We start from the raw sequence: 27,067 nt of genomic DNA on the forward strand, positions 1-27,067 counted from the left end.
TAAGATTCTCATCTCTGAAGCTACAGGAGGTATCCCCTCTGGAAGGTTCCCAGCACCCCTTAGCATATTAAAGGCTCTGAAAAGCCCCTCAGCATTGCAACCTGATTCATTACAGGAGCCCCCCAAATGTATTTATCTGGAGAACCCCTCCCCCCAGCCATAGCTGTTAAACATTCTACGGTATTCCTGGTCTGAGCTATATACTTGGAGAAATGCTGTCGTACTGTGGTCTCCTTCCCAAAGGGGCAACAATTTCACAAAGGAATTCCTGGGAGGCTCAGACCTAAGGGGACCAGACACCCCCACTGTGTGGTCCCGGGCCCCTGACCCAGGCCTTGACCCCTCCATGCATCATTCAGGACCTCATGTGGTATCCCAGCCACTTCTGTAGCAAGATGAAGCTCAGCGGGCAGAGGACTGAGTCGAATCGATTCTGTGTTCCACGTGCCCGGCAGACAGCGTCCGGCACGTGTGGGTTCACGCCCGTGGCGTGAACAGAGAAAAGCCCGGGAGGGGCTGGCGAGAGGCCCGGGCGCGATCTCGACTCAGCTCTGGCTGGTGCTGCGGCCCACCGGGACACCCGGGGCCACTCCCACCCTGAGCATACCTGGGGCCACAGGGCGTTGGGAGACAGCTGCTGGTGCGGGGGCCCCATGTTGTTGAGGTGAATCCCGCCGGGGGACAGAAGCGGCCGATGGGGCAGGGCCCCGCCGAGCCGGTTCAGGTCCGAGCTTGCCGGGTCTCCCATTCCTGCATCGGGAGGCCCCAGGTCGCCGTGGGAGCTTAGCATGGCCTGGGCCTGCCTGTCGCTCGGGTAAGTCTTGGGCTGACTGTCCTCGCGCTGCTGGTGCTGGGGCAGGTGGCTCTGCTGGCAGAGGTGGTGGCCGTAGGGCTGCTGGGGCTCCTGGTAGTAGTACTGGGGCATGGAGCCCAGCTGGATCAGCTGTACGGCATGTGCCTGCTCCGGGCCGTACTGGTGGGGGTCCCTGTGATAAGAGGGGGGCTGCAGGTGCATCTGCGGCGGCGGCTGCTCTTGCAGGTGCTGCATCACGGACTGGGGCTGGTAATACTGAGGTATCTGCATCGGCCCCTGCCGCTGCTGCAGCTGCTGTGGCTGCTGCTGTTGCTGCTGCGGCTGCGGCGGGCGCGTCTGCTGCGGCTGTTGCTGCTGCATTTCCTGCAGGGACATAGGCTGCTGCCCAGCCTGCTGCTGCTGCTGCTGTGGGTAATACTGGTGCTGCTGCATCTGCTGCACGTGCTGGGACAGCATCTGCGGGGCCTGCAGTGGCTGTCCCCCCTGCACCGGCATCTGAGCCAGCGGCTGCTGGTAGTCATAATACAGGTGCCCCTGGCTGGCGTGCGGCCCGACCTGCAGAGCTGGTTTGGACAGCCCACCAGGGAAACCGGGGTGAGCCTGCTGGGCCACCTGCTGGTAGCGAGCAGGAAGAGCCGGCGCCGGGGGCTCCATGGGCTTCTGGGACAGCAACTGGCGGAGGGCACTGTCAGGGGCCCCATCCATCACTGCCGACTGGGTGTGCAGCACCTGGGCCATATTGTTGACCTGAATTCGCAGGTTTTGGTTGGCGAACACCTGGGTGAAGGAGTCTAGCTTGTGCAGGACACCGCTGGTGAGTTTCTGGGTCCGGATCTCACTGGCCTGGGAGTAGGTATATTGGTAGCCATCGGCGGGGTCAGGCTGGGCCGGGGTCCCCCACATCATGTTTGAGTTGGTCAGGTTGCCGCGTAGCTGGACATGGTTTCCAGGCCCGGTATGACCTCCCCACCCTCCCTGCCTCGAGGTATCCACTTGGCCCAGGTTTTTGGAGCCAACAGGCAAGCCTAGACCATCCCGAGTATCTTGAGGGAAGTGGGGGGAGATGGGTGATGCCTGAGGGGCATCCATTCCGGCCCCTGTGACTGTATTCCCATAGTTGTGGTTCAGCCCGCCATGGATGCCAAGCGGTGGCTGTTGGTAGAAAAGGTTCTCACCACTGTGGGCCACGTGATTGGTCTTGTAGAGTTGCTGATCTCCCATGGCACCTGCCTTGGCCGTGAACGTCCAGCCACAAAACCATAAAAAAAGGTCAATGAAACAAACCCAAAAGGACTGAAACCCTGAGAAGCTGAGGGAAGGCGTCCACACTACTCCACGGCTGACATGTCTGTGAACGTGGCTGCAGCCAGATGTCCCTGTTGGCATGTATCACTCGTGTGCAGGGCGGGGGGCTTTACATCCTCGCGCAGGCCGAGGTACGGACCGAACACCACCGGGGTGCAGAGACGCCGCTCACACCTACAAGACAAGGTGCAAAGCACAGGACAGGATTGACTTGGATGCTCTGCACGCACGATGACATCTACCCGGACCGATGAGAGAATTAAATACAAAACGGAGACTTGATTCGAAATAGCCTGTTTCATACACGGCACACCCTTTACACCGATTCTGCAGATCTGCGCCCTCATGTGAGACGTGAACTGTCTTACTTTCCAGCCATCGTTCAATGGCTCATTAGTTCATTGATTTGCTAATTCATTGTTTTGCTCACTGATTAATTTCTCCATTCTTCTGGGACTTGACACTATCCTAGGACCTGCAGAGGATGTGAAGGAGTTTAAGGCATTCATTTATCAACGTATCTGCTCAACAAATACTTACTAGACACGTACTAAGGGTAAGGCACAATGCCAGGAAGTGACGACGACATGGGCCAGCTCTTGAGGTGTTTATGGTTAGAAAAGGTGATGATGGGTCACGTGAATAAGTACGATACCAGAAGGAAAGATGCACGTAATAAAAAGGTAAAAATAACAGATAGAGGAACTCAGACTGGAGAGCTTATGCCGGGTAAGAATGGAACTTCCAAGGAGGAGTACTGCACACATTAGTTTGCCTGTCCTGTCAACACGGTTCTCTGCTTTCTGAGGTCCCCGCTCAGCAAACATCTCCGCACACTGCTGACTTGGCACAAAAACCATACTGGGGCAAGTCTTAGAACCGTGAACTAGGAAATCTGGAGAGACTGGTTTAGTCTGGTTTGAGTCGGATAGGTTCTTTAGGGGACTTCTTCTAACTGGGGTCTATAAGTGCCTGGGAGTCCACGAAGACTTTCCAAGCGCTACACACATGCACTTGAAGTTTTAAGAGAAAGTTTTCCTTTCTCTTAATTCCCAGGTCCTCCAACCTCCATAGAAGCTGCTTTCTAGAACTGATGGGTGATGAAGGTACAAGTTGATGTTTTATACTTGCACTCTCACGACGGCCCTCCTCCTCTACAAAAGGAAGACAGACCTCTTGCTCACCCCATCCCACATCTTAACTGGGCTTATTATTGCCCCAGTAACCCCCCGGCCACCATGTAAAAGGACATCTAGAAAACAAGCAACTCTAATAAATGAGTAGTGAATCTTCTTTGAAGCTGGATGGTTTCCAGTTCCTTTTTTTCTTAGGAAGGCCTAATAGAAGTAATTAAAGTCAAATTGTTAGTGACAGACTGCTATGTGATTTTCAGCATAGAACTCAGAAGCAGATCAAGAGCGGAGTGATCCTGTTTTTACAAAACTTCTCTCAGTTCATGAGAGTGAGGATACTCAGTGCTTACATACGTATGACGGAAACACGGAAATGCAATCAACGTTGGCCCCTGTCTCATATCTCATACCATACGTAACAGTCTCCCATGGATATAAAAACAAACTGAAGAAATAACCCAACGACATCAATATTCTATTTCTGGACGGGGTGATAAGTGTATGCGTGTGTTCACTCGGATAATTCGAGCTGTACACTCTGGTCATATCTAGGTACGTATGTTGTAAGTTAATAAAAAACTTTAATTTGAAAAGTCACCCAGCATCTCACCAAGAGATGCATCTTCAATATAATTTTAGGTTTTCTGTTTATTAATTATTTATCCAAACTAGCAATACATTTACGTTATTTTGACCAATTCTGTCTTATTAATAATTGTTAACAATAACTCAAACCAGAAGAAAATTTTAATACTTAGAGCTTTATGATTTCAGGAAATTGAAGAAGTTTTAATTTCATATAAAGTTGTTACAGAGAAATATGATAGCAACAAAACAAATGAAAGAGTTTCAAGCATAAAATCGATTACATATATATTCCATTAGGATGAAATTCCACAGGGGAAGTGAACAGAAATAAAATTTCAAGAAGAAAAAGGAACACTGACTATTAGTGAAGAGGATGTCCATGCATTTTTAAAACGGATGACGGCTGTTATCAAATGCTACGGTGCTTAGATTCCGCTGGATACACTTAAAACACTGACGTAACAGTTTTACTTAAAAACATCAATGTTTATAATATATTGGAAATTGCATCTTCTGCAAATGTCTCATAAAAAACATAGAGGGGGGTCATTACATTAACCACATCCGTTTATGGGGGATTTTAAGCAGCCAAGTGTGAAGACCATTGCAGTCGCCCCTCCAGCCAGGAGCTAGACTAAGTTGGTCTCTGTCTCTTAGGGACAAATCGAAAGCAAGGGATTTGGTTTGGTAGAATGACGGGTAGATGAAGGGAAGCAGTGGGAGGAAACCATGGTTGGCCAAGGACAGCTAGAGTAGGTCCTGAATGTGACCGCAAGTGGCCGCTGAAGGCTTCCGAGCAGAGGCACAAGGATGCTGGGCTTGATGGCGCTGAGCTTTAGAAGCCGGGAGACCCGCCCCCCTCCCTGAAAATGCGGTCTGCATCACCTGGGAGCTTGCCAGCAACTCAGACTCTCAGGCTTCTGCTCCCATCTACTGAATCAGGATCTGCATTTTATCAAGACCCCCAAAGTGATCTGCGTGCACGTTAAAATTGAAAGCAATGGATCAGCAGGCTCTTGCTGCACCCAGGTGAGACATAACTGAGACCTGAACTTGGATGACGGCGAGCAGAACAGAGGGAGAAAAGAGAGAATGTCTCCTGTGCTGCCAATGGGAAGTGACTCTCTTTCAGGGGCTTATGACCCAGTCGGGGGAGACACCCCTCATTTTCTCACATAAGCTCTCCTCCTTGACATCCCTGCTCATTCACCACTCTACCTTGCTGACTCCCAGTCACTACTCCCAGCCCAGAGGGTCTGGGCTCCTGCCCAGCTTGACTCCCCTGAATTCTACTTCCATGTTCAAAGGCAAAGTCAACATGATGCTCCCCAGAATGGATGCTCCTCTAAACTCTTGCCCTCGACTCCTCCCTCTCCCTTAACCAACTCCACAACCTATCAGTTTACCTCTTCATCTGTCTTCCAGACCATCCCAATAGCCTCCAACTCATCTCCCTGCTTTCAGTCTTGTCCATGCAACAGACACTAGCAGCAGAGTGAACTTTTCAAACATAACTCTGATCCCCTCACTGTTCAAAATTCTTTGATGGCACCCTAGTGTTCGTAAGGTTAAAAATCAAAATCATGGGCAAGGCCGATTGGGCTCTGCAGTTTGTCCCAGTCTGGCAATTAGCTCTCTACCCCCTTCCCATCCCACCACCCAAGCCATTCTGGTTGTCTCTCAGTTTCTTGAAGCTGCCACACTGCCTCCCACCACAGGACCTTTGCACATACTGGTGTGTCCACACACCCCTAATTTGGAAAGCTGTTCCTTTTCCCATATGCTCTTCATCTAGTCACATCCTGGGCATCCTTCATTCAGATCTCAGCTCAGACTATATTTCTTAAGGAAGTCTATCCTGACCCCAAACACAAGTCAACATCAGGGTCATTTCTTACACACTCCTTTCTTTCAAACCACTCTTCTTAGTCCATAATTGTACTTCCACCAGTGCCATTATTTGATTAATGGATTTCTCTCTATCAGAGCAGAGGCCCTGTCTATTATGCCTATGATTCTATTCCCAAAACCTACCGTAATGTTCAGCATATTGTAGGTCCTCCAATATGGATTTGCTAAAGGAGGGGTGTAATATTTGTTGAATGAATGAACTGATGAGTGAAAAAAAATAAAATAACAATGATCAAGTGTCCCACTGAATTGGTGTCAGCAGAAAAAGACACTCCGTGTGGGGGATGAATGTTAAGTTCTTATGGAGAACAGTTAGACTTAGCTGGGTCTTGATGGACAAACGGGGTTCATACAGAGATGAGAGGACCAGGAAGGGTATTCTGGCTGAGGGCATGGTGTGTATAAAAGAATGGAGTCAGGTGCAGGTGTCCTTGTCAGGAACTGAACTTGTAAGGCAGGGATAAACTGTGAGGGCTTTAAAATGACCTCTAGCGGTGTTATCCTGTGGGCATTAGGCCTGGTGATAACGGAATGCCCTGCCTAGCTTAAACTTCACCACCTAACCTTCCTCAAAAGGCTTTGCACCACGTTACCTCCCACAGGAAGAATTACTTATCGAAACTCACCGGATTCTGACCATGACCTGATTTCATGTCCCTCCACCGTGCCCCTGTGGGTGGAATGGAAGCTAGATAATGTTACTTCTGTTGATGTCTCTGCTTTGTGTTCTGAACTACAGGAATCTATTCTTTATTCTCTAATACTTAAGAACTGGAAATGCAGTTTATTTACAAGTACAGAACCCTACAAAGTCAGAAGTGGTCCCTGGGTCAGCAGCATAAGCATCATGCGGGAACTTGTTATAAATGCTAATAACTCTTGGCCCCCACCAGACCCACTGAATCAGAAACTTGGTGGGGGGACAGCAGTCTGTGTTTAAATGGGCCCTCTGTTGAGTCTGATGCCCTCTCCTGTTGAAGACTGCCGTAAAGCTCATCTCGTCTCCCCACACGACAGCTTTAGAAGCTGAGGCCCAGAGAATAGTGCCTGGTTCACAGTGGCAGGGATTCAAGAATCATACATCGAATGGAAGAGAAGGGAAAATAACTTCCCTAGGAAGACATAAGGAGGTAGTGGCAAAACTATGTGCTATTTATTTTATGTTAAATTTATTTATTTATTTTTAAAGATTTTATTTATTTGACAGAGAGAGAGAGTGCACAAGCAGGGGGAGTAGCAGGCAGACAGAGAGGGAGAAAGAAGCCCCCTCTGGATCAGGGAGCCGGATGTGGGGCTTGATCCCAGGATCCTGGGATCATGACCTGAGCCAAAGGCGGACACTTAACTGAGCCACCCAGGCACCCCTCTTTTATATTCAGTTTATAGATTTTAAAATTTTTATTTATTTACTTTCCCCAAGAACTTAAATACTTCCTGTGTGTGTGTGTGTGTGTGTGTGTATATATATATATACATATGTATATATATATAAATATATATATATAAATTTAAATAGGAACTATGCTTATGTGGTTCAAAATTCAGAAGGCATAACAGAATGTACAAAAGAGTGAAAATTACCCCCAAATAAATAAGTGCTTAAAAAGAAAGTGAAGAGTCAGAGCAGATTTTTTTTAAAAAGGGTATGTGTGAAAAGTCTTCCTCTTGCCTCTATTCCCAGATACCCAGCAGCCCAGCCCTCTTGGGACAATCACTCAGATTCTTGTGTATTCTAGAAACATTTGCCTTTTGCAAAGACGACAGCATGCCACAGTTCAGCATCTTGTCAAAAGGTATTTTAAACATACATTTCCAATCTAGAAATTGTTCTTGTCGATCTCCTAGAATTGTCATAATACCATCTCAGGATTCAAGTCTTAATGATTTTTCTAATAAGGTAACTGCTTTGCTCATTATGTAAAACATTTCCTATTGGGTAACTGGCACCAGGAGCTTTTTCACTCACGAACTAATTAACAGAACTACTACGTTCACATTTCTTTGATCAATGCCTTCCTTAGAGCAAGACTCTGGGATTCCAGAGTGGAATCAACAAACGAAGGCTTCCTTAGAACCCGAGATGCCCTCTCTGTCCTCCCCCCAAGCACGAGAGCCACACGGTCTGCCTCCACACCCATCTGCCCGCTGGCTGTCCCGTCATTCCAAGGCAGGGACAGCCTCCTACTCATCTTGTGTCCCAGTGTCTGCGACACAGCAGAGGCTCAATCAATGCTCATTGACCTGAGACGCTGAGCCAAGCAAACGAGACGGAGAGCACTTCACCCCTGCCATTGACCCAGGCACACCATCCATTATTTTTTGTTTCAGGCCGAGTGCCCTACAGCACCAGAATCATGGGGTACCGTAGATAACAAGGCCCTGCACACTTTCCAGCACAGGAGTTTTTCCGCACGGGGCCAGCTGGTGAGTATTCTCAGGTTTGTGGGCCATACGATCCGCTGCAACTTTGCAGCCGCGGCGTGAATGCAGCCATAAAATGATACATGCACAAATGGGCATGTCTGTGTTCCAATACAACTTTATTGACAGACACTGAAATTTGAATTGTACGCATTTTTTATATATCAAGAAGTATTACTGTTCTTCTGATTTTTCTTCAACCATGTACAAATGTAAAAACCCTTCCTTAGCTCACAGGTGGTATAAAACCAGGTGTGGGCTGGGTTTGGCCCCGCCAAAGTTTGTCTATCCCTCTTCTAGTGAATTAAAGTCCCTCCCTGCTCCCTCTGCACCCCCAGGAGCACCAAGAGAGAGCACAATCTGCAAGGAGGATATCTGTCCAAAATGACTGTCCTTTGAACCAGAAAGAGAAAGAGGGAGGAAGTTGACTTTGGCCAAGGGCTCAGCAGGACTTGTTTGCTTATAATTCAGCTGGGGTAACACCCTGCTCCTGCTGGACCACCACCACTGGTTGGAGGAAGAAAAACCAAAAAGATTTTCCTTTTTCCGACACTGGGTCATCATTCAGACACTGTATACACAATCCCCCAAATGACTTGGCTTGGGTTTTGGGCAAGCCTTCCCCTCAGGTCCGTCAAAGGAGCTTCATTTGGGTTCTCCTGGGATTCTTCTCACTCCAGCTCTCTCCCCAGCTCCGCAAAGGAGGCAGAGACCAAGGGCAATTCTCCAAGGAGTGAGCCCATGGTTCATGGTCTCCTTTACAACAATGTTGTCGTTCTAAATGCTTTCTGATTAGTCTTCTAAATAAAGCCGGTGGGTATTTTATGATTCTATAACCCAATTACCGCAGGCGAGTTCGGCCAATGATGGCTATTAGCACCAAGACGTTGCCCCTCGCAGGGTGACTAGTCTGTTCATTTCCTTGGCGGCCCACTGCTGCTCCCTGCCCTGGGTCTCTGCTGACTCCCACAGCGGGAGGATTTCCAAGACATCCTTTGTGCTCCAAGGGACACTTATTTCTCCTTCTTTCAGACTCACCCTGTGGCATCAACTGTCCCTCTAAGCCCAGGAACCAGGAAGAAGCCTGACGCACAGCCCAGGAACTTGCAAAATGGGAGTTTGGATTTTGCTTCCTGTGGACAGCTCACCATCAGTAAATGGCGACCGGAGATATTTCACTTTATTCTGTGCAGGGTCCTGGTCCTCACTGTCATTGCTCACTCCTTTGGGCTAGCAGTAGTCCCCGACCAGGGAATTAATTCTGTCTTCCTCTGGTGACAGCCACATGCCATTTCTTCTCACCCCCCCCCCCCCCCCCCGCCAAGCTGGCATGGAGGACATGGATGCTGAGGATGTGGGGAGATAAGGGATCACAGGAATCTAGGATGTCTTCCTGGAGGAGGCAGCTATGGTCTGAGTGTACCTTGTTGATGTATTCCTGTATATAGTTTTTCAAACCACCCTCCTCCAAAAATGGCTAGGCCTGGGGAGGGATATTACAAGTACGGGCTTTGACTCTGTGGCTACGGTACAATTAGATAGAGGGGCGCTGGAGGAGCAAACAGGAGACTCAGCTTTGCCTCCACTGACTCTCTGTGTGACCCCAGGCAAGTCATTTGTCCTGTCTGGACCTCAACCATGTTTTTATGTATTCAGATAATTAAAGTCAAGTTTTTCTAGAGGGAGCCTGAACAAAATCCATAAAATCCCTGCCTCACCTTTTATCAACTTTTAGAGGCTGAAATTAATGGTTCAGCATCTAATTAGTAGTCAAGGTGTAGAGCAGACAACTGTTCAGGGGTGATGCTACGGGGTGTCTATCTCCCCTAGCACAGTTAGAGAGATTAGAGAGGAGGAGGCCGCTGAGGGGAACCGATGTGGCCCAGCCCTTCCTGACTGCTCAGCACCACGTGGTGTAACAGCTCACGTGCACCAGCGGGATCCACGTCCGTCACGTCAGGACAGAGAAAGCCAGTTACAACCAGGCAAGAAAGCGCCATGTGGGGGCAGCGTGGGAAATTTATCCCCCAAACTTAGGGCTCCTTAGATCTCAAGGGAGAGAGGCAATAGGCTCTGGGGCGGTAATGCCAGGGGCGAGGTCCACACGGGCTACCTGACTCCTCCATGAGCGCTCCTTCCACCCACAGCTGGCCCCTCCTGGTGACGGGCAGCATGACAGATGACGCAGCCAAGAGGTCTGCAGAGAGAAGGCAGGGCAGGGGGGTTCACCTGAACGAGCCGCGCGGGAGGCCCTGAACACTGGCTACTCTCTAGTAACATGTTTCTCCTAAGGAGTTGCTAGCAGAATTTCAGAATCAACCACCAACCATAATGAAGACAGACCTGCGCCAGGAGACCTAACCGGGTCATAGCTGCTGGCCTCAAGAGGCTTACAGCTGAGTAAGGGGACTGGGGACTTCATGGCCCGGAGACTGGCATCCATGCCCTGCCCGTCCTTTTTATTCTTTCGTACAGCCTCACCCCAAGGACCTACTGCCCCAGGATTCTGCTAGAGGAGATAAAACCCTGAAAATCTGCATCTTTAAGCTCACAGGTCTGGGGGAACGAGGCTGGGGTGGGGCTTCCTAAAGACTCCAAAGAATTTCACAAGGAAGAGGCAGAGGAGGGGCCTCTAAGGGGACGAGGTCGCTCCAGCCAGGGCCCAGGAGGCACAGTGGGCAGACCCCTGCTGTTGGGGATGGGGGTGGGTATCTCTGTGGGGTGTCCAACTGGAGGGGTCTGGACCTAGGCCCACAGGGAGGCTCCACCACTCCCGTCCCCAAGGAGCTAGGACGTGGGCTTTGTGAACCCACATGTGGGACTGCAGCCAAAGAAAGGATCCCTATCCCTGAAGCTGTCCAGGGCAGGGCAGGGCGAATGGAAGATTCCCCTCCAGCTGCTCTGACGACGCCCTAGGGAGTTGGGGGGTGAAGAAGGACTGAAGGAGTGCTGGCTGGTGGGTACACCTGAAGCTTGTACTCTGTCTCCAGCCTCAGAGTGAATTAGAAATCTAAGAACACACAAGTCAAGCATCTGAGAGCTCCATTCCTGTCTATCCCTCAAGCCCCGCATCCAGCACCTGGGCTGAGCTGCCAGGAGAGTCTCTAGCAGGTCAGTGGTACGGACTGGCTTTCTCTGCAAGGGCCGGCGAGGAGGGGAGAAGCCTGCTCGGCCACCTGGCATAGCTCCAGCCCGTAGCCTCTCCCGCCTTAGGACTCTAAGTAGGCTGCCTGGTCAGGGGTTCTGTTCCCAAATGGAGCAGCTGGCATGGCTTTGGTCTGTGGCCTTTCAAGTCTGATGTCTATATAGAAAACAAATGCCCCTGGTACCCAAGGTCTCAAAGATGGGGGTAGGTGTCTTGGGGAAAACACAGCCCTTCTTTCTGGAAAACAGCTTACAGCTCACTGGGTTACAAAGTAAGTGATGCCCCCTGTATGTAAAATAATTGTGCCTTAGCGTTCTTCGTGCTGGGGCTGTCTGTCGGTCTCTCTTGGCTCTCTCTCCTGCATTTCAGACAGGGGGTTCCCCGGGTTATGACGTCAGTGCCGTGTCTGGGCATTCTGTAAACAGCAGCAGCAACACGGCCCCATCCTGGGGCAATGCCACGGCTCCTAGGCTCTTCACTTGTATGATTAGGGGGCTAAGACAAGCATCCCCACAGCCCTTTCTGGCTCAGAGTTCTAAGACTTTGGGGGAAATTCTGGGAGTCAAGAAACAAGCCAGAGGGACCTCTGTGTCTGGGGCTGGAAGCCTTCCCAGAGGCACTTCCTGAGTGGCTCCCTCCGCCAGAGCCCTGTAGATAGGATTCCAGCCCATCATCATGGCTCACGCCCCCACCTTTCCAATGCTGAGGGCAGCGGAGGCCCATCCTGCTCAGCTCTGGGACCCAGCGTCTGCCTCATGCCTGGCCCCGAGCTAACTAGGTGTTTGCTCAGGGAAGCCAGACAGAGGGCCTCGTAGACCATCTCAAACCTCCTGTCACCCTGTAGCCCCCTGACCAAGGTTTGACTCCGTGGCTTGGCTGCCCTGAGATGTCTCCTTTGTCCTTCATTGTGCGGAGGGAGGCCAGCCTCCATCAGATGAGAGGAGCTCCTTGTCCCAGGGCTCTCGGGAAGCTACTGAGCACAGGGCAGCAAACAGTGAACAGACCACAGGGGGGAACATCCTGTAAGAGGCAAAGCTGCTGGAGCTGCTGAGACCAGTTTTGTCAGGAGGGCCTCGTGCCAAATCACAGCATGCCCAGGCGACGAACAACCGTAGGCTTTAATCTACCGATGCTTCTAAGAATTCAAATATTATAAGCGAACATTCCCAACAACCTCCTCACCTGAGATTCCCACTATTGAGTTCTGTTTGCGGATGATGGGAGGGTCACAAAGCTTGGTTTCCGTCTACCCAAAAGCCTGCTGACAGGCCTCAGGCAATCATGAGGGTATCTTGCCCTTTTCAGGGTTTGCTCCCTCCTCTGATAATCCTTTCCATCCTGGGAAGCCCCCAAAGCTGTCTGGACTTGTCCAAGTCCAATATCCTGTTGGTCACTGGTCCCCATTATCTCACTGTCTCAAATTCTTACATATATATTTTTAAAGATCTTATTTATTTATTTGAGAGAGAGAGCAAGTAAGAGAGCAGAGGGAGAAGGGGCAGAGGGAAAGGGACAAGCAGACTCGCCCCTGAGCAGGGAGTGGTGCTCAACGTGGTGCTTGATTCCAGGACCCTGGGATAGTGACCTGAGCCAAAGGCAGACACTTAACTGACTGAGCCACCCAGGAGCCCCTCATGGTCTCAAAGTCTTGCCCAACCAATGTGCAGTTGCTGCTCTAAGACCAGAAGGCTGCAGTGATGCATGCACTTGGGGCCCCTCTGGCTGACATGAGAGGGCAGAAATGGGGCCCCTAGAGCCTGGGGGCCTTGGGGGGAGTGAGGACCAAACGCTAGAGGAAGGACTTACAGGCCCAGGGACACGTCTTTCTGCTTGTTAGAAACATGACTCCATCACGGGGTCACCTCAGGTATTCTATTTGTCAACCAATGCTAGATTTTAAGTCCTAAAGGGCAGAATTGTGTCTTAATACCTCTGTTTGTACGTCTCTCCCTCCCCTCTCCACTGTGCCATGACCAGCGTTGGGCCCGAAGTGGATCTGCTCAATGTTCACAGAATGCAGCAACAAGTTTGTCAAACATCAACGCTGTGTGCCTGGCTAAGGATTAGGACGTGAAGGAGACAATCCCCTTCCCAGGAAGCTGACGTGGCCCCGTGTTAAGCCTAGGTAGGACGCCAGCCTAAGAATGTTCTCCACAGTGCCCAGACGTCCTCCAGCCCTGTGTGGAGATAGACTGAAAGGGGCAGGCTACAGGCGGGAGGAGAGCATCGAAGACCATGCCCCCCTCCCCCCTGCATCACGCTGATGAGCTGGACTAATGCTGCTGAGCAGAGGGAAAGGAAGAATGATAAAGAAAGATAACGTGACTAACACGCACGGGATGCCGACCTCGGGCCAGGCCCGGTGCCAAGTCCCTCACATGCCCCCTGCCCCCCCCACCCCGGTGGGAACCCACACCCATCACACTTCACTACCTTACCAATCTCCCACAGGCACCCTGAGATAGCATTCTCGGATGAGTCCCCTTACGAACGAACCTCTGTGAGAATCTCTAGGATACACGCCCAGGAGTTCAGAATTCCCTTCCTAGGAAGTTGGTTACAGAAGCGGCAACAAATGACACATACGAACGACCTACAGACAAGCATGTACACTGCAGTAATGTTTTGAATAGCCAAAGACGGGACACCTCCCAAATGCTGACCAGCAAGGGGCTGAGTGAAGACCATTATGGAATAACCGCATGGTGGAATATTATGCAGCTGTGAAAAAGAACAAGGAAACTCACTATGGACCGATAGGAAAGCTCTCCAAAGTTAAAACAGAATATACACATATCTGTAAGTAGTCGACTCTCCGTATCAGCAGTCATATGTTCTGTGCAGTCACCGGGAACATGGAGTGCGTGAACACTCTACCACGAGTTCTAAGGGAAATACAAGGTAGGTCTCCGTGAGCCTCTGGTCACATTTCCATCAGCTCGTCAGTGCGCGACCTCGTTTTATGTGTGTAACTGCTTAAAGGCGCCTTATTTAATATATGTCGCTGGTTCGTAAACACCAAACTCACAGCTAACAGCCCCATAAACTTATTCAAATGAAGCTTATCTAACAAGTATGTTCTCCATAGGTCATGCGCAACCGTGCACTTAGGGGCACTAGCCAGCGTGTCTGCACCACACTGGAGCCACTTTAAAACAGCGAAATCAACAGGAAGCACAAAAATGTGAAAAATGTGGCATGAAACAGACTGGGAAAAGGACACCTGTTTATAGCACGGGAGTGGCAACAGGAGGGCAGCGCGTCACGCTGGACAGCCTCAGCTGGGGACGCGTGTCGGGCAAATCCAATGTCCCACTGCTCCTTGTGTGTCCATCAACGACTTCCAAAGTGTCGCCAAGCAATGGATTTGGGGGTTATACATAAATTTGAGAGAGTAGAAGAATTTGCAAATATGGAATCCGTGAATAGTGAGGACCCACTGTATATTCATGGTCGTTGTGCATAAAGAAAATCTGGAAGGATCCAAAAAACCAGTTAAGAGTTGTCTGTGGGGAGGGCCTGTGTCTGGGCTGCATGGGAAGAGAGTGGGAAAGAGACTTCATTTCATAGCTTTTCATGTCTCTCAATTATTGAACCACGGGAAGCTATTACTTCTTCAAAAATAAACAGACTCATAAAACACTGAAAAGCTTGCACGTACACTTAAAAGCCCTACGTTCGTGCCTTAAAATTTTATTTTAACTTCAAACACAAATATCTTACGAATCTTTCTGAGGCGGGGTCCGGCCTCTGCGCAAAGATCTACTGACTAGAGCTTTGCATTTGTCTTTCCAGCATCAGTCACCCCACCATGCATCATCGGTCATTTTCTAGTCCGAGGCCTGTAAAAACGAGCTGGAAGGTGAGGGCGCCCGCCGAGGAGGCACGAGGAGGCACGGCGCAGACTCCTGACAGGCACATCGTCTCTCTCCTCCCGGGGCCGGTCTCCAGCCGTGGTCATGCACACACCTGGGCAGAGATTTTTCTCAGAGCGTCTTGCGTCTATCAATTCTTTCTAAAGCATTCAGTTCACTTTTCACAGAAGGAGCATTTGTATTTCTTTCGTGCCCTCAGAGGTCATCGGCTCATGTCACGTCGAATTTGCGCAGTTCTGCTACCGAGCACAACTGGCAGAAGCAGGTGCTCGTGTAGCCCGGGCCACCCCTGTGAGGGTGGGGGCTGCGTGGGGGGGCTGGGGGCAGAGGGAGGAGGGCAGCCGGAGGGAGGTGGCGGCTGAAGCCTGCCTCACCTGGGCGTGAATGTGCTCTGTGAACCTGAACACACCACAAAGTGCAGGATGTTGTCGGGCCACGTCTTTGTGCGTCATTCCTCGTGCATGTTACGTGTCGGTTATGTCTATGGGTCACACAGACTCTCTGGGGCAGAGGGCTGGTCCCTCTGGTGCTCAGAGCAGAGCTGGGTGGGGGGCAGGACAGGCCCTTGGTGAACATCTTCTGAAGGGAGAGACCTTCCTCAAAGGCCTTCAAGGTCAGATTTCTGACAAAGCGGACATTTAGCCGTCACATTTTTAGGAAAAGGTAGAGGAAAGGCAGGTCTGTAAAATCTCCTTAAGTGCTCAACGAACCCCCAGAGAAGCTATTTGGGATTTAAGTCCTCAGTCTGGGCGTCCTCCCAACACCCCGCCTACACCTGCACCTGGCAACAGGGAGAAGGGGCCAAAGCTCATGATCTGAACCCAAAAGGCCTTTGTCTCAGCAGATGCCCCTGACTCTGCTTCTCAGAGGAAATGGAGGCTGCAGGCATTTACTCCCTCTGCTTCCTGGGCCCAAACGAACTTTCTCGCCTCCACCCCTGCCTCAACTCTTTCCTCTTCACTGAAGGGGACTGAATCACAAACATGGGACCCTGAAACACTATCCCCCCTCACTTACAATAGGTTATCAATTCCCGTCGACCTCTCCTCCATGGCATTCCCTGACCATTTGCTCCCCATTCCCCTGCTAACTCTACAATACAGTCTCTTCGTGGCCGGCCTTGCTCCCTCCAGCCCACTTTCCCCCCAGTAGCCCTGCCCATGCCACCCTGCTGCTCGAAAACTCCAGTGCTCCCCCGGCCGACAGGAGAAGGGTCCCCAGGGCTCAGCCTGGCACATCGGGCCCTCACAATTTGGCCTCATTTCCCTTTGCAACGATTTCCCCAACCATTCACCCATATACACCCCAAGCACCAGACCTAGGGAGCTACCCGAGTTTCCAGAATGGTGGTGCCTCTGCCTAAATCGCATTCTCTCATTCTCCATCTTCTCAGCCTACAAGTTCCTGTTCAGCCTTAGTGCCTTTCGTGAAAACTTCCCTGATTCTCAGACATGCACTATAACAAATATCTGGGTGTCCACTTTTTACCAGGCATAGTGGATATAATGGGGCTGGGGACATGCCCCGGCGTCAGCCCTCATGGGGCTTGCAGTCGAGAGTGGCAGCGTCAGACACAGACAAATGTAATTCTATGACCGTGATGAATGGCTACAGTATTGGGTCATGACCTCAGCAGAAAGGTCTGGGAAGGATCCTCTGAGGAAGTCATAGTGATGATGCCATCAGAAAGATGAGAAAGGGTGTGGAAATGGTGTGAAATGTCACGTTCCAGACATTGTCAAGGGCAGTACAGCCAAAGGCCCTGGGGCAGGTGAGAACAAGGTAAACATGAAGAACAACAACAAAAAGCCCAGAGTGGCAGGAATGCAGGACCAAGGAACGTGGGGATGAAACTGGGAGGGGGGCAAGGGCCAGGCCACCCAAGGTTCTTGAGCGTAAGGAGTTTCATCTTTATCCTAAGAAGTAATGGGGAACCAAAAAAGTGTTTTGAGTGGTGTGTCTGTGTGTGTGTGTCTTCCAAGCATGTGTGACTGACCAGATTTCTATCTTGAAAAGGCCACAGTGTAGACTAGAGGTCAACAAAATCTTTCAAAGTAAAGGGGCAGACAGAATACATTCTAGGGGGGGCACCTGGGTGGCTCTGTTAGTTAAGCGTCTGCCTTCGGCTCAGGTAATGATCCCCCAATGTCGGGCTCTCTGCTCAGCGGGGAGCCTGCTTCTCCCTCTCCCTCTGACCCTCCCCCTGCTTGTGCTCTCTCTCTGTCAAATAAAAAAATTAAAAAGAAATAAAGAATACATTCTAGGTGTTGCAGCCAGATGACAAAACCAAGGCTATGATGTAGACGCGTATGTAATGAGGGAAAAACATTTCTACAAAATTTTCAAGGAAACTCAAAATATAATAATAACTGAGTACTTTTTTTGGTAATACAGATCTGCTAATGAGAAGAGTGGAAATATTTTTTGGAGGGATAATATCTTGCTTAACTGGGGTTCAAAGCTAGTGTTCCCCCCATATTATCCAGTGTTCCTATGTACAAACCATTTTTAGCTCATGGGCCATAGTTTGTGGACCCATGGTGCAGACGTGGACTGGATGAGGGTGAGTGGGGACACAGGGGGCACTCAGCTTTACAGTGGTCCAGGCCAGGCAGCTCGCATGTGGGAGGTGATGGAGGGGCATTTCGGCTTGAACCCGTCAGAACTTAGTGATGGGGTGGGTATGGGGGCACAGGAGGAGCGGGTGTCAAGGTGATGCCCAGATGTCGGGTTCGTGCCTGTGAAGAAGGGGCACTGTGAGAGTTCAGTTTCTTTCGGAGACCTACAACAGGCGCTGCCCCTGAGTTAGCTGGACCGGGCGCTCCCAGGCTGAGAAGTCTGTGAGTTCCCTGGCAACAGGGAATACGTGAAGGCAGGGGCACGAGGAAGAAAGCCTGGAGAGAGAGCAAGGATGGGCCCAGGGCTCTGCGAGTCATTACAGCACCGGGAGCGCTGTGCCCCACCGGGCTATTGCCTCCGCCATCAGGCTAGCACCTCTTCTGAGGAGTGCCTCACCAACTCTGTATTCAGAGGCTGGCATATTACGTGGTACCCACTGGGCACTAAGGACATGAGAGGGAGGGTGGGAGAGAGAGAGGAAAGGGAGACCTTATGTTTCTACAGAATAACGTGGAAAAGACCCCCTCAATTCACAAGGGAATCCTTCTCTGAAGAGCAGACCACGTCCTTCCCAAGAGCTGCTTTTGATAAGGGTCACTGGACCCTCTGCAATCATGTTAAATCATGCAAGCGTGTGAGTACACACGCACACGTACACACAAATCTCCTCCCCACCAACCCTTGCAACAGGATTTGTGGTGATGGTGTATTAATAACACACCCATCAGCTGCCAGTTCAACATGTCTAAATATTACGTTCCATCACCCAGAATATCATTTTTTTTAATTAAAAATAAAAAGGAAAATGGCAATTCCACTCACAGCAAGGAGGGGAGAAAGCAAAAAAAGCCACAGCTTAAAGAAAATCAATTTTTCTCTTTTTCCCATTTTGTTTGTTTGTTTGTTTGTTGTTGTTGTTTAACGGAAGAATAAGAAGCTCATGGTTCCATCTCTTGAACAGCCCAGGGATGAGGTCAGTGCTGAGTGACCTGCCCGGATGACCATGGGGTGTGTTTGCTGACACCTGTGGAGCTCAGAGCAGACTGGTCCCCTGGTCCACAGCCACAAGTCCTCTGGCCCAGGGTGGGGTCTCTGACAGGAACAGCAAGGAGTTCACAGGAGGGTGTGTGTGTCCTCATGGCCAATAGTATCATTCTGGAAAGCAGCGCACGAAGCACAGACGTACGCTATTTTGCTTTGTCCCCACAACAACCTGTGAAGGCAGAAGTGCTTCCCCTATTTAAAAGATGAGGGAAGGGGCGCTTGGGTGGCTCAGTCGGTTGGGGGTCTGCGTTCGGCTCAGGTGATGATCCCAGAGTCCTGGGATGGAGCCCCGCATCAGGCTCCCTGCTCACTGGGGAGTCTGCTTCTCCCTCTGCCTCGGACCCTCCCCCCTGCTTGTGCTCTCTAATAAATAAATAAAATCTTAAAAAAAAAAAGATGAGGGAATTAATACGGAGGGGATAATCTGCCCAAAGTCACACAATTAGTGACAAAAGGCGGGGCCTCCATCGCTCTGACGCCCGAGCGTGAGGGTTCCTGTGGTTTTCTGCAGGGTCCCGAGTTCCCCGTCCCAGATCTGATTAGCATGAAGGTCCCCCCACCCCCCCCCCCCGAGTTGAAGACTTCCAGCTTTCTCTTTGACTCCGGAAGGGTCGAGGAAAGCCAGTTTTACCACAGTACAGACATGCCCTGGGAATCTGGCCATCAGCCTTTAGCAGCCTTCCACCCTCCAGCATACAGCCCTGAGCTTGAAAGTATGAAAAAGAAGCTGATGCCCTTCACACCAAAAAAACTTCCTATTTCTAGTCTGAAAGGGCTAAGCTACAGCTATCTGGAATTTTTTTTTTTAATTTTTTATTTTGTACACATCAGGAACTTCTCCCTGGAGAGAGACACACGGGTGATGCGGCAGGCGTCTTTCTCACAGAGACGCTCAGACCACCATCTGGAGTCAGAAGACCAGAGTTCAAATCCTAAACTTCCACTGGCAAAGTCAGAGCCCAGCAGACTGATCTTGTCTTTTTTTTTTTTTGGAGCCTCAGTTTGGACTGAGGAATGACAATACCTACTGCTCCATTTTTTCCCCCATGAGGATTAAACAAGAGAACGTTCGGGACGTGCGTGGCACCCAGTGAGGACTCAGGGAGCCTCACCACCCGGGGTGGGGCTCCTGTTGTTTTGTTTTGACTTGGGTACAGTTTAGATCAGGCCTCAATGACTCAGTCGTGATTGAATCGGTTTGGTTATTCGTTTCCTGGGCAACCTTGAGCCCTCCCTTTGTTTCAGTTAGCAGATCGGTGTCTGGGGCCGGCGCTGCCAGAAGTGGACACCGTAAGGAAGAGAGAAAAACTGTAAAAACCGTCCGCTGGGAAACCTCAGCTGTGCGGGGCCCTCTGGTGCAGGGACCAACAAGCACACCTACCCCAGTACCCTCTGCAAACACCACTGCATCACGGTGCCTTCACTTTTAGCCCTCACAAAGATCCAGAGACACCAGGGAGAGCCTCACGCGCACATAGCATATTCTTCCCTAGGCACAGAAACAACCAGAAGAACGTAAATGCTCACGGGACTTGCTCATTGTTGAGGGAAGGCCTCCCGGGCAGGTCAGCCCCCGCAAGAGAGGCCTTCGGCCCTCCCAGAGTCAGTGCAATTCAGGAGGTGCCTGAGAGGGACCTGGAGTGGGGCCACAGGTCAGGCCAAGTTCTCCCACGCGGTTACTGGTAATGAAGGAGGTGTTCTGCTTTCTGGGGTCTAGCCCTCAAGCAGGTCAAGACCCCCGGAGAGGAAAAGAGAAGTAATCATTTAGTGGCCATCTAAAGCTTAACAATATCCGTGGTTATCATTCGAGAAGAAAGAGTGCGCCCCAGTTACCCAGAAAGAGTCATTTCATCCCCTCCATGATACCAGATAAGGAGATAGTCTACTTCCTTTCCTATTTCAAGAGGGCCCCCAGCTCTCAGATTCCTGGAAACTGGCAGTAACTCTGTCTCTATCTGCAGTTTCCTGACTTTTAGTCACAGCCTCTCAGCCCACCTCAACAACGGTCCCTCGAAGGAAGCCTGGACAAGCCGTGCGATGGGGCTGTCCCAGGAAAGCGGGCCTGGGGTGGCTCTGGTGGCCCACGTCCGCCACCTGATCCCATGGGAAAATGAAAGCCTGCCCAGCGGAAGCACCGAACTCTCTCAGACCTCATGCCAGGGCAGGTGCGAGACAAGGAAAAAGGAGGCCAACCCAAGCCTTACGGTGTTGAGGACACTCACAACCCATTATTTTTCTGTGAGGGAGACCAGGCAAGAGGCTGCATTCCCATTCTGAGCTAAGCTATGGAAGCTCTGAGGGAGGAAGAGATTTCCAAAGGATCACCCATGCCAGTAGGAGCAAACTCGAGGGACTCGAGGGCAGAGGCCTCTGGTCCCAGGCCAAAGAGAACCCCAGAGACCACAAAACCACTGCCACTAAAACAGGACTAGGGCCTCCACATGACTTGAACGTTCTCCAAAAATACTCACAAGAAGGCATCACGAAAGTGCAAAAAACAAATCCTATTTATTTCTATTCCATCGATAAAAATGTCCCAGCCATCTCTGAATAGCTCCCATTTTGTTATCTTTCTCCCAACGCCCTCCCCCCCCCCCCCCCGCTGCCCCTGACTCTCGTTGGTCTTTTGGACCTAAACCAAGTCTTCCCTCTCCTTTTGATTATATGCACATAGATTATCTCCCTCTTCATGGGACACTCACAGGAAATTTAAACACTCTCAGATGGGGTTCTTTTAAGCCCACTTCCCCTGTCCTCCACCCCAACCCCCCACCCGGTTGCTGGTGTATTCAGGAAATGCAAACCCAATATAAAGATAACTCGGACCAAACAGAAAAAGAGACTGGCCCTGTGACCTTGTTGGGCAAATGACTTCCCCTCCCTGCACCTCAGACTCCGCTTCCGCAGAACGAGGAGGTTGGGCCCAACGGGCTGCAAGGAGGTCCCTCTGGCTCTGACCTTCGAAGGCTCCGCTGGGTGAGCACCCTCAGCCCCTGCCTGGTCCCAGGGCCACCCAACAATCCTGAGCCAGGATGCTGAGGCACTGGGGTTTTCTACCACTCACACCTGATCCCTAAGGATCCTACTACAGCGGTTCAAGAACACTGGGAGTCCGGACGCCCAAATCCAGTCTCAGTTCTGCCATCTTTTTGAAAAGGGAAGAGAGTGAGTGGGAGAGGGTATCTGAGCAGACTTACACTCCAGCTACTGTGTTTTAATTTTTAAAAAATAGAATAATGTATAGGACTAGTATAATAAAGATTTCTTTAAATAGATTTTATTTATTTATTTCTCAGAGAGAGAGAGAGAGCACAAGCAGGGGGAGCAGCAGGCAGAGGGAGAGGGAGAAGTAGGCTTCCCACTGAGCAAGAAGTCCAACATGGGACCCAATCCCAGGACCCTGGATCATGACCTGAGCCAAAGGCAGAGGCTTAACTGACTAAGCCACCCAGGTGTCCCTATAATAACGATTTAAAAAATATTTTTAGAGGGGAGACCACCCAACAGTGAGAAGCAACCAACAGTCAATCTCCAGAGCAGAGCTTAAAGACTCAGTTTATAACATCTGTCCACTGGCTTTTAGTGGCTCTGCCAGCACATGAATCCTTCGCCTGGGGCTCCTCCTGTCTGTGTCCATAGTAATCCTGGCTCCCCAAACTCCTAAGATAGCCCCAGATATAAGGTGTCAGACTTCCTGGTACTGGAAAACGGCACTGCGCAGGGCTGACCTGGAGGACATAGGCTGGGTTATCACCCAATGAAGACTACCAGTTGAGCTCCCCCTGGGCAAAGCCAGTTTGGATGGTATAAGTAATCAATCTTGGCTCACAGCTCTGAGTAACTAGAATGGAGGAGGGACAGGAAGCATGAGTCATCATTGGGAGAGTGCTGTTAATAGACTTTGAGGTTTGCAGACAGGGGTGGGGTTGGGCCTGGCCCCTCAGCTGGGTGGAGAATATCCAGGACATCATCTTGGGAGTTGTGGAGAACAAAGAAGACCCTCTCTAACCACAGCAACATCAATGCTCAGGCTCCTAGAACCTTCATCCTTCTAGATAGTAGAGTGACACTTAGAAAAGGAGACAAGTGGTTGACTCCAAATAAATCTGATACTTACAGACTGAATTTTTATTTATTTTTAAAAAGATTTTATTTATTTATTTGAGAGAGAGAGAAGGAAGAAGAGAGGGAGAAGGACAAGCCGACCCTACATTGAGCACAGAACCTGACTTGGGGCTCGATCCCACAACCCTGAGATCACAACCTGAGCCAAAATCAAGAGCTCAACTGACTGAGCCACCCAGGTGTCCCCTTACAGACTGAATTTTTAAAGAAATTTGCCAGTCACTGTTTTATGATAGTAAGCTGATGGCCTGGAGTCAACTGAAGCATTTGTTAGAGAGATAGAAGCCAAACGCTAATCAGCTCAAGACCACCATGTTCACTGGCCACGAGTGGTCAGCCACACTTGGGAAACCTGGTGAAACACAGTCAAACATTAACTGTAGGACTTCTCAGGGCGTTTGGTATGCTAGTCGATGCGGCTCTCCAAGAGGGGTCACAGAGGCCATCTGTCCCACTGGCTCATGAGAACACCCGGCTCGATGCCTCAGTTCGCACCATAAGGCCAGCTGCAATCTGCCTGCTCCCACCTTCCCTGACCACTGAGGAGCGCACAGTGCAGTCCCTCATGACAACCCACTCTGTACACCGAACACGTAATCGCACAAAGACGGTTTATCCTTTGTGTCTGATTTTGGTAGTAAAGTCTTTTAACATTAATAGACCTTATATTTCAGAGCAGTTTTAGGGTCACACCAACTCTACACATTTTTCAATGCCACTTGCTTACTGTATAAAGTCTAGAGTCACCATGAACAGCAGGCGCTGAAAAAAGGTGTTGCCTGATAGCTATCAAATCAGGAAGTGATACAAAACTGAGAGTGATATAAAGCCACTTAATTGAAAGCAGTGAGTGAAATAAAGTGTCACATCAGCTGTAAGAATGAAAGCAAAATGGGACCACCTCTCTTACCCCCACTGAACATGTGTCCGGCAGGGTAGCTGTGCCATCTTTGACCTGGGGAGGGGGGGTCCACAAGGGAAAAGTCCCCAGTGAGTGGTGTCATCAGAGGGCATGGCTTGGAAGGAGGGCTGAGATTCTGGAGTACCCCATTTCCAGAACCCACAGTTTATATCCTCTGCAAACACTGCCCAGATGGGTGTGCTCTGTTTTCCCTCAAACTGTCTTTAAAAACACCCCCCAGTTTGAAGTACATAATAGTGAAGCTGGGAATCCTACACTGCCCCTAGATTTCTGCCTCCATTTTCATTGTGGTTGACAAACCAGCTCTTGTCAACTTAAAAGCATCACTGAACGAAAGCTCGGGGCTCCAAGGGTGTGTCTTAGTCATAACAGTACTGACTATCATAGACCAAGTGCTGTGAGGCTCCAAGCTCCTGTCATGAGCTCCATGTGCACTGTCTTTTTAAAAAATTTATTTATTATTTGAGAGAGAGAGAGACAGGGTGCATGCGTTCATGGAGGGAGGGGCAGAATCTCAAGGAGACTCCACGCCGAGTGTGCAGCCTGATGTGGGGCTCGATCTCACCACCCTGAGATGATGACCTGAGCCGAAATCAAGAGTTGGATGCTCAACCCACTGAGCCACCCAGGTGCCCCATGCCTGCACTGTTTTATTTAGTCCTTGAATAGCTCTGTCTATTGTCCCCATGTTACAGATGAAGAAACTGAAGCTCAGAGACACCAGGCTAGTAAGTAGCAGAGCAAGGTTCAAACTCAGATCCTTCTCCCTGCCCTCAAAGCTCAGCATGTCTAACCGTGGTGCTCTGTGGCCTCCCCTCCGGTGAATGGCACACACGAGGAGACAGAAAAACCAAGAGCCGAAAGGATGGGGGCGGGGGCAAGGGGAGGGAGGAAAGTGGGAAGGAGAGAGTGGCATGCGGAGGAGAGGAAGCTGGGATCTGGAGGAGGTGCACATGGCGTCTGGCAGTGGGTCCAGCAGGCCTTTGAGAAGTGGGAACGAAGCAGGAAGGTTGCTAGTGACCGCTGGAGAAATAGGCCACAAAATATGCAGAAGCCATTTCCTCTCTCAAGGAAGATAAACAATAGATTCATAAACAAATTTTACAAAGCTGTCCAGCTATTTAAAGCATTCTGGTAGGGACTCATATCCTTTGTGAGCATAAAGTTCATCCACCAAAAATGGTCAACAGTTACCCTGGGGACAGGGAAAGTGGGAAAAGGGGACATGAGGGGATATACTCTTCACAGTGCATCACCTGCTAGCCCTACGACAGCCAGTTACGTGCCCTCTCTGAGCTTTGGTTCACTCTTCTACAATAAGGACTAGTAATTCCTGCCGTACAGCGTGATCGTGGAGAAGAAAGAAGATATACTTTCGGGCAATATGGCAGACCTGATACCCTACTTGACCTTCCCAATCGAAACAACTAACATGCTGGACAAAATTTAAAATATAAAAACTGTATACACTTCACTGAGCTCGTACTAATGCAAGGATTCTTCAAAGACCAAAACCAAACCCAAAGCAGGAACCCTGGGAGGTGAGCTAGCAGCAAAGCTGACTTTTGCCCTGAGGGTTCCTGTCAGACCCTAGAGATTCTATGCTTGCTGGGAGAGCTGCACAGTGTTCAGGAGACAGGAGGAAAAAACCCAATTCCTCCATAAAGTTGGGGCTCCACACTCAGTGAATGAGAAATAAACGCATAACACAGAAGGAGAATGCAAGGAAACTTGACCTTGGGCTGGTGGAACTGGAAACAAATCTCTCCTGAAAATTTGTGGGGTTTTTTTGCTCTCTCTTTCTTTTTTTAGAGAGGGAGAGAGGGGGAGGGGCAGCGGGAGAGGGAGAGGGAAAATCCCAAGCAGGCTCTGCGCCTAGTGCGGACTTGATGCAGGGCTCCATCTTATAGCACTGAGTGGAAATCAAGAGTCTGCGGCTTAACCAACTGAGCCACCCAGGCGTCCCTTTTCTTTTAGAGAGAGAGAAAGCATGTGCACGTGTGAGGTGGGGGGTCAGAGGGAGAGAATCTTAAGCAGACTCCGTGCTGAGCATAGAGCCCGACGTGGGGCTTTATCTCACGACCCTGAGATCATGACCTGGGTCAAAATCAAGAGTCGGACGCATAGCTGACTGTCACCCAGGCGCCCCTCTCCTGAAAATATGTAACCATAAGCTAGACCTCACATAGGTTTGGAGTTTGAATTCATGCTTCTTACATAGTCAGAGAAATCTTAGGTAGAAAATTGAAGTGATTTTTGGTTGCTAGTGACCCCAAACAATTAGCAGAAATTAATACAAATTCGCTCTGGAAAAGTCAATGTCAACGAATACTCAAATAAAATTCTCAAAGTTGCAAGGAAAATAAGCAGCTTGCAGGAAATAAGGCACCATGAGTAGTAGCCAGCAGATACAACAGACAGTAGAACTAGACCTCCAAGGATGTCAGAGTCTGGAATTACCAGACATGAGAGTTTATAATTTCTAAACAGCTACTTCAATATATTAAGGAATAAAAAAAAGAAGTTTGGAAATATGAGCAAGAAATAAGAGACTAGAAAAAATCACCAAGCAGAAAATTAATGAACCAGAACTTCTAGAAATGATAAATAAAACAACCAAAAGGAAAATGGATTGAATCAGTGGGTGCATTAAAGAGCGTTTGAGACCCAGAATACATGAGCTGAATGGAAAGCAGATTTGAAGAAATTATTCAGAGGTCAGCCCAGAGAGACAAAGAGATGAGAAGTATGAAACAGAGGTTTAGAGCTACAGAGAACATAGTGAGAAGGTCTAACATAAGTCTAACAGGAGTTCCAGAAGAAGATACTAGAGAGAATGGAAAAGAGGCAATATTCAAAGAAATGAAGGGTGGGAAATTTCCAGGACTGTTAAAAGACACCCATCTTCAGCTCTAGAAATTCCAACAAAACCCAAGCAGAATGAAGACAGAAAAACTTACGCCTAAGTTACATGGTAATGGAAGCTGGAGAACACCAAAGAAAACAATGTGGTGCTGTTGTTGTTTAAGATTTTATTTATTTATTTGAGAGAGAGAGAGAGCGAGCACAAGCAGGGGAAGGGGCAGAGGAGGAAGGAGAAGCAGACTCTCTGTTGAGCAGGCAGCCTGATGCAGGATTCGATCCCAGGACCCTAGGATCATGATC

The 27,067-nt window shown here is 49.8% G+C and overlaps 1 protein-coding gene across 5 annotated transcripts in view; it reads right to left on the reverse strand.

The window, feature by feature from the left end:
- The window catches only part of TRERF1 (transcriptional regulating factor 1), a 204,378-nt gene that overhangs the window by 42,371 nt on the left and 134,940 nt on the right, over nucleotides 1-27,067 (reverse strand). For all 5 annotated transcript variants that reach the window (XM_048219616.2, XM_026507447.4, XM_044387223.3 and 2 more), the window contains one exon: nucleotides 608-2,293. In XM_048219616.2, coding sequence (XP_048075573.1) covers nucleotides 608-2,200 — 1,593 coding nt within the window. In that variant the 5' untranslated portion in view covers nucleotides 2,201-2,293. The remainder of the gene's footprint in view (nucleotides 1-607; nucleotides 2,294-27,067) is intronic.

Source organism: Ursus arctos, unplaced genomic scaffold, assembly GCF_023065955.2.
Source record: "Ursus arctos isolate Adak ecotype North America unplaced genomic scaffold, UrsArc2.0 scaffold_29, whole genome shotgun sequence".
Taxonomy (NCBI): domain Eukaryota; kingdom Metazoa; phylum Chordata; class Mammalia; order Carnivora; family Ursidae; genus Ursus; species Ursus arctos.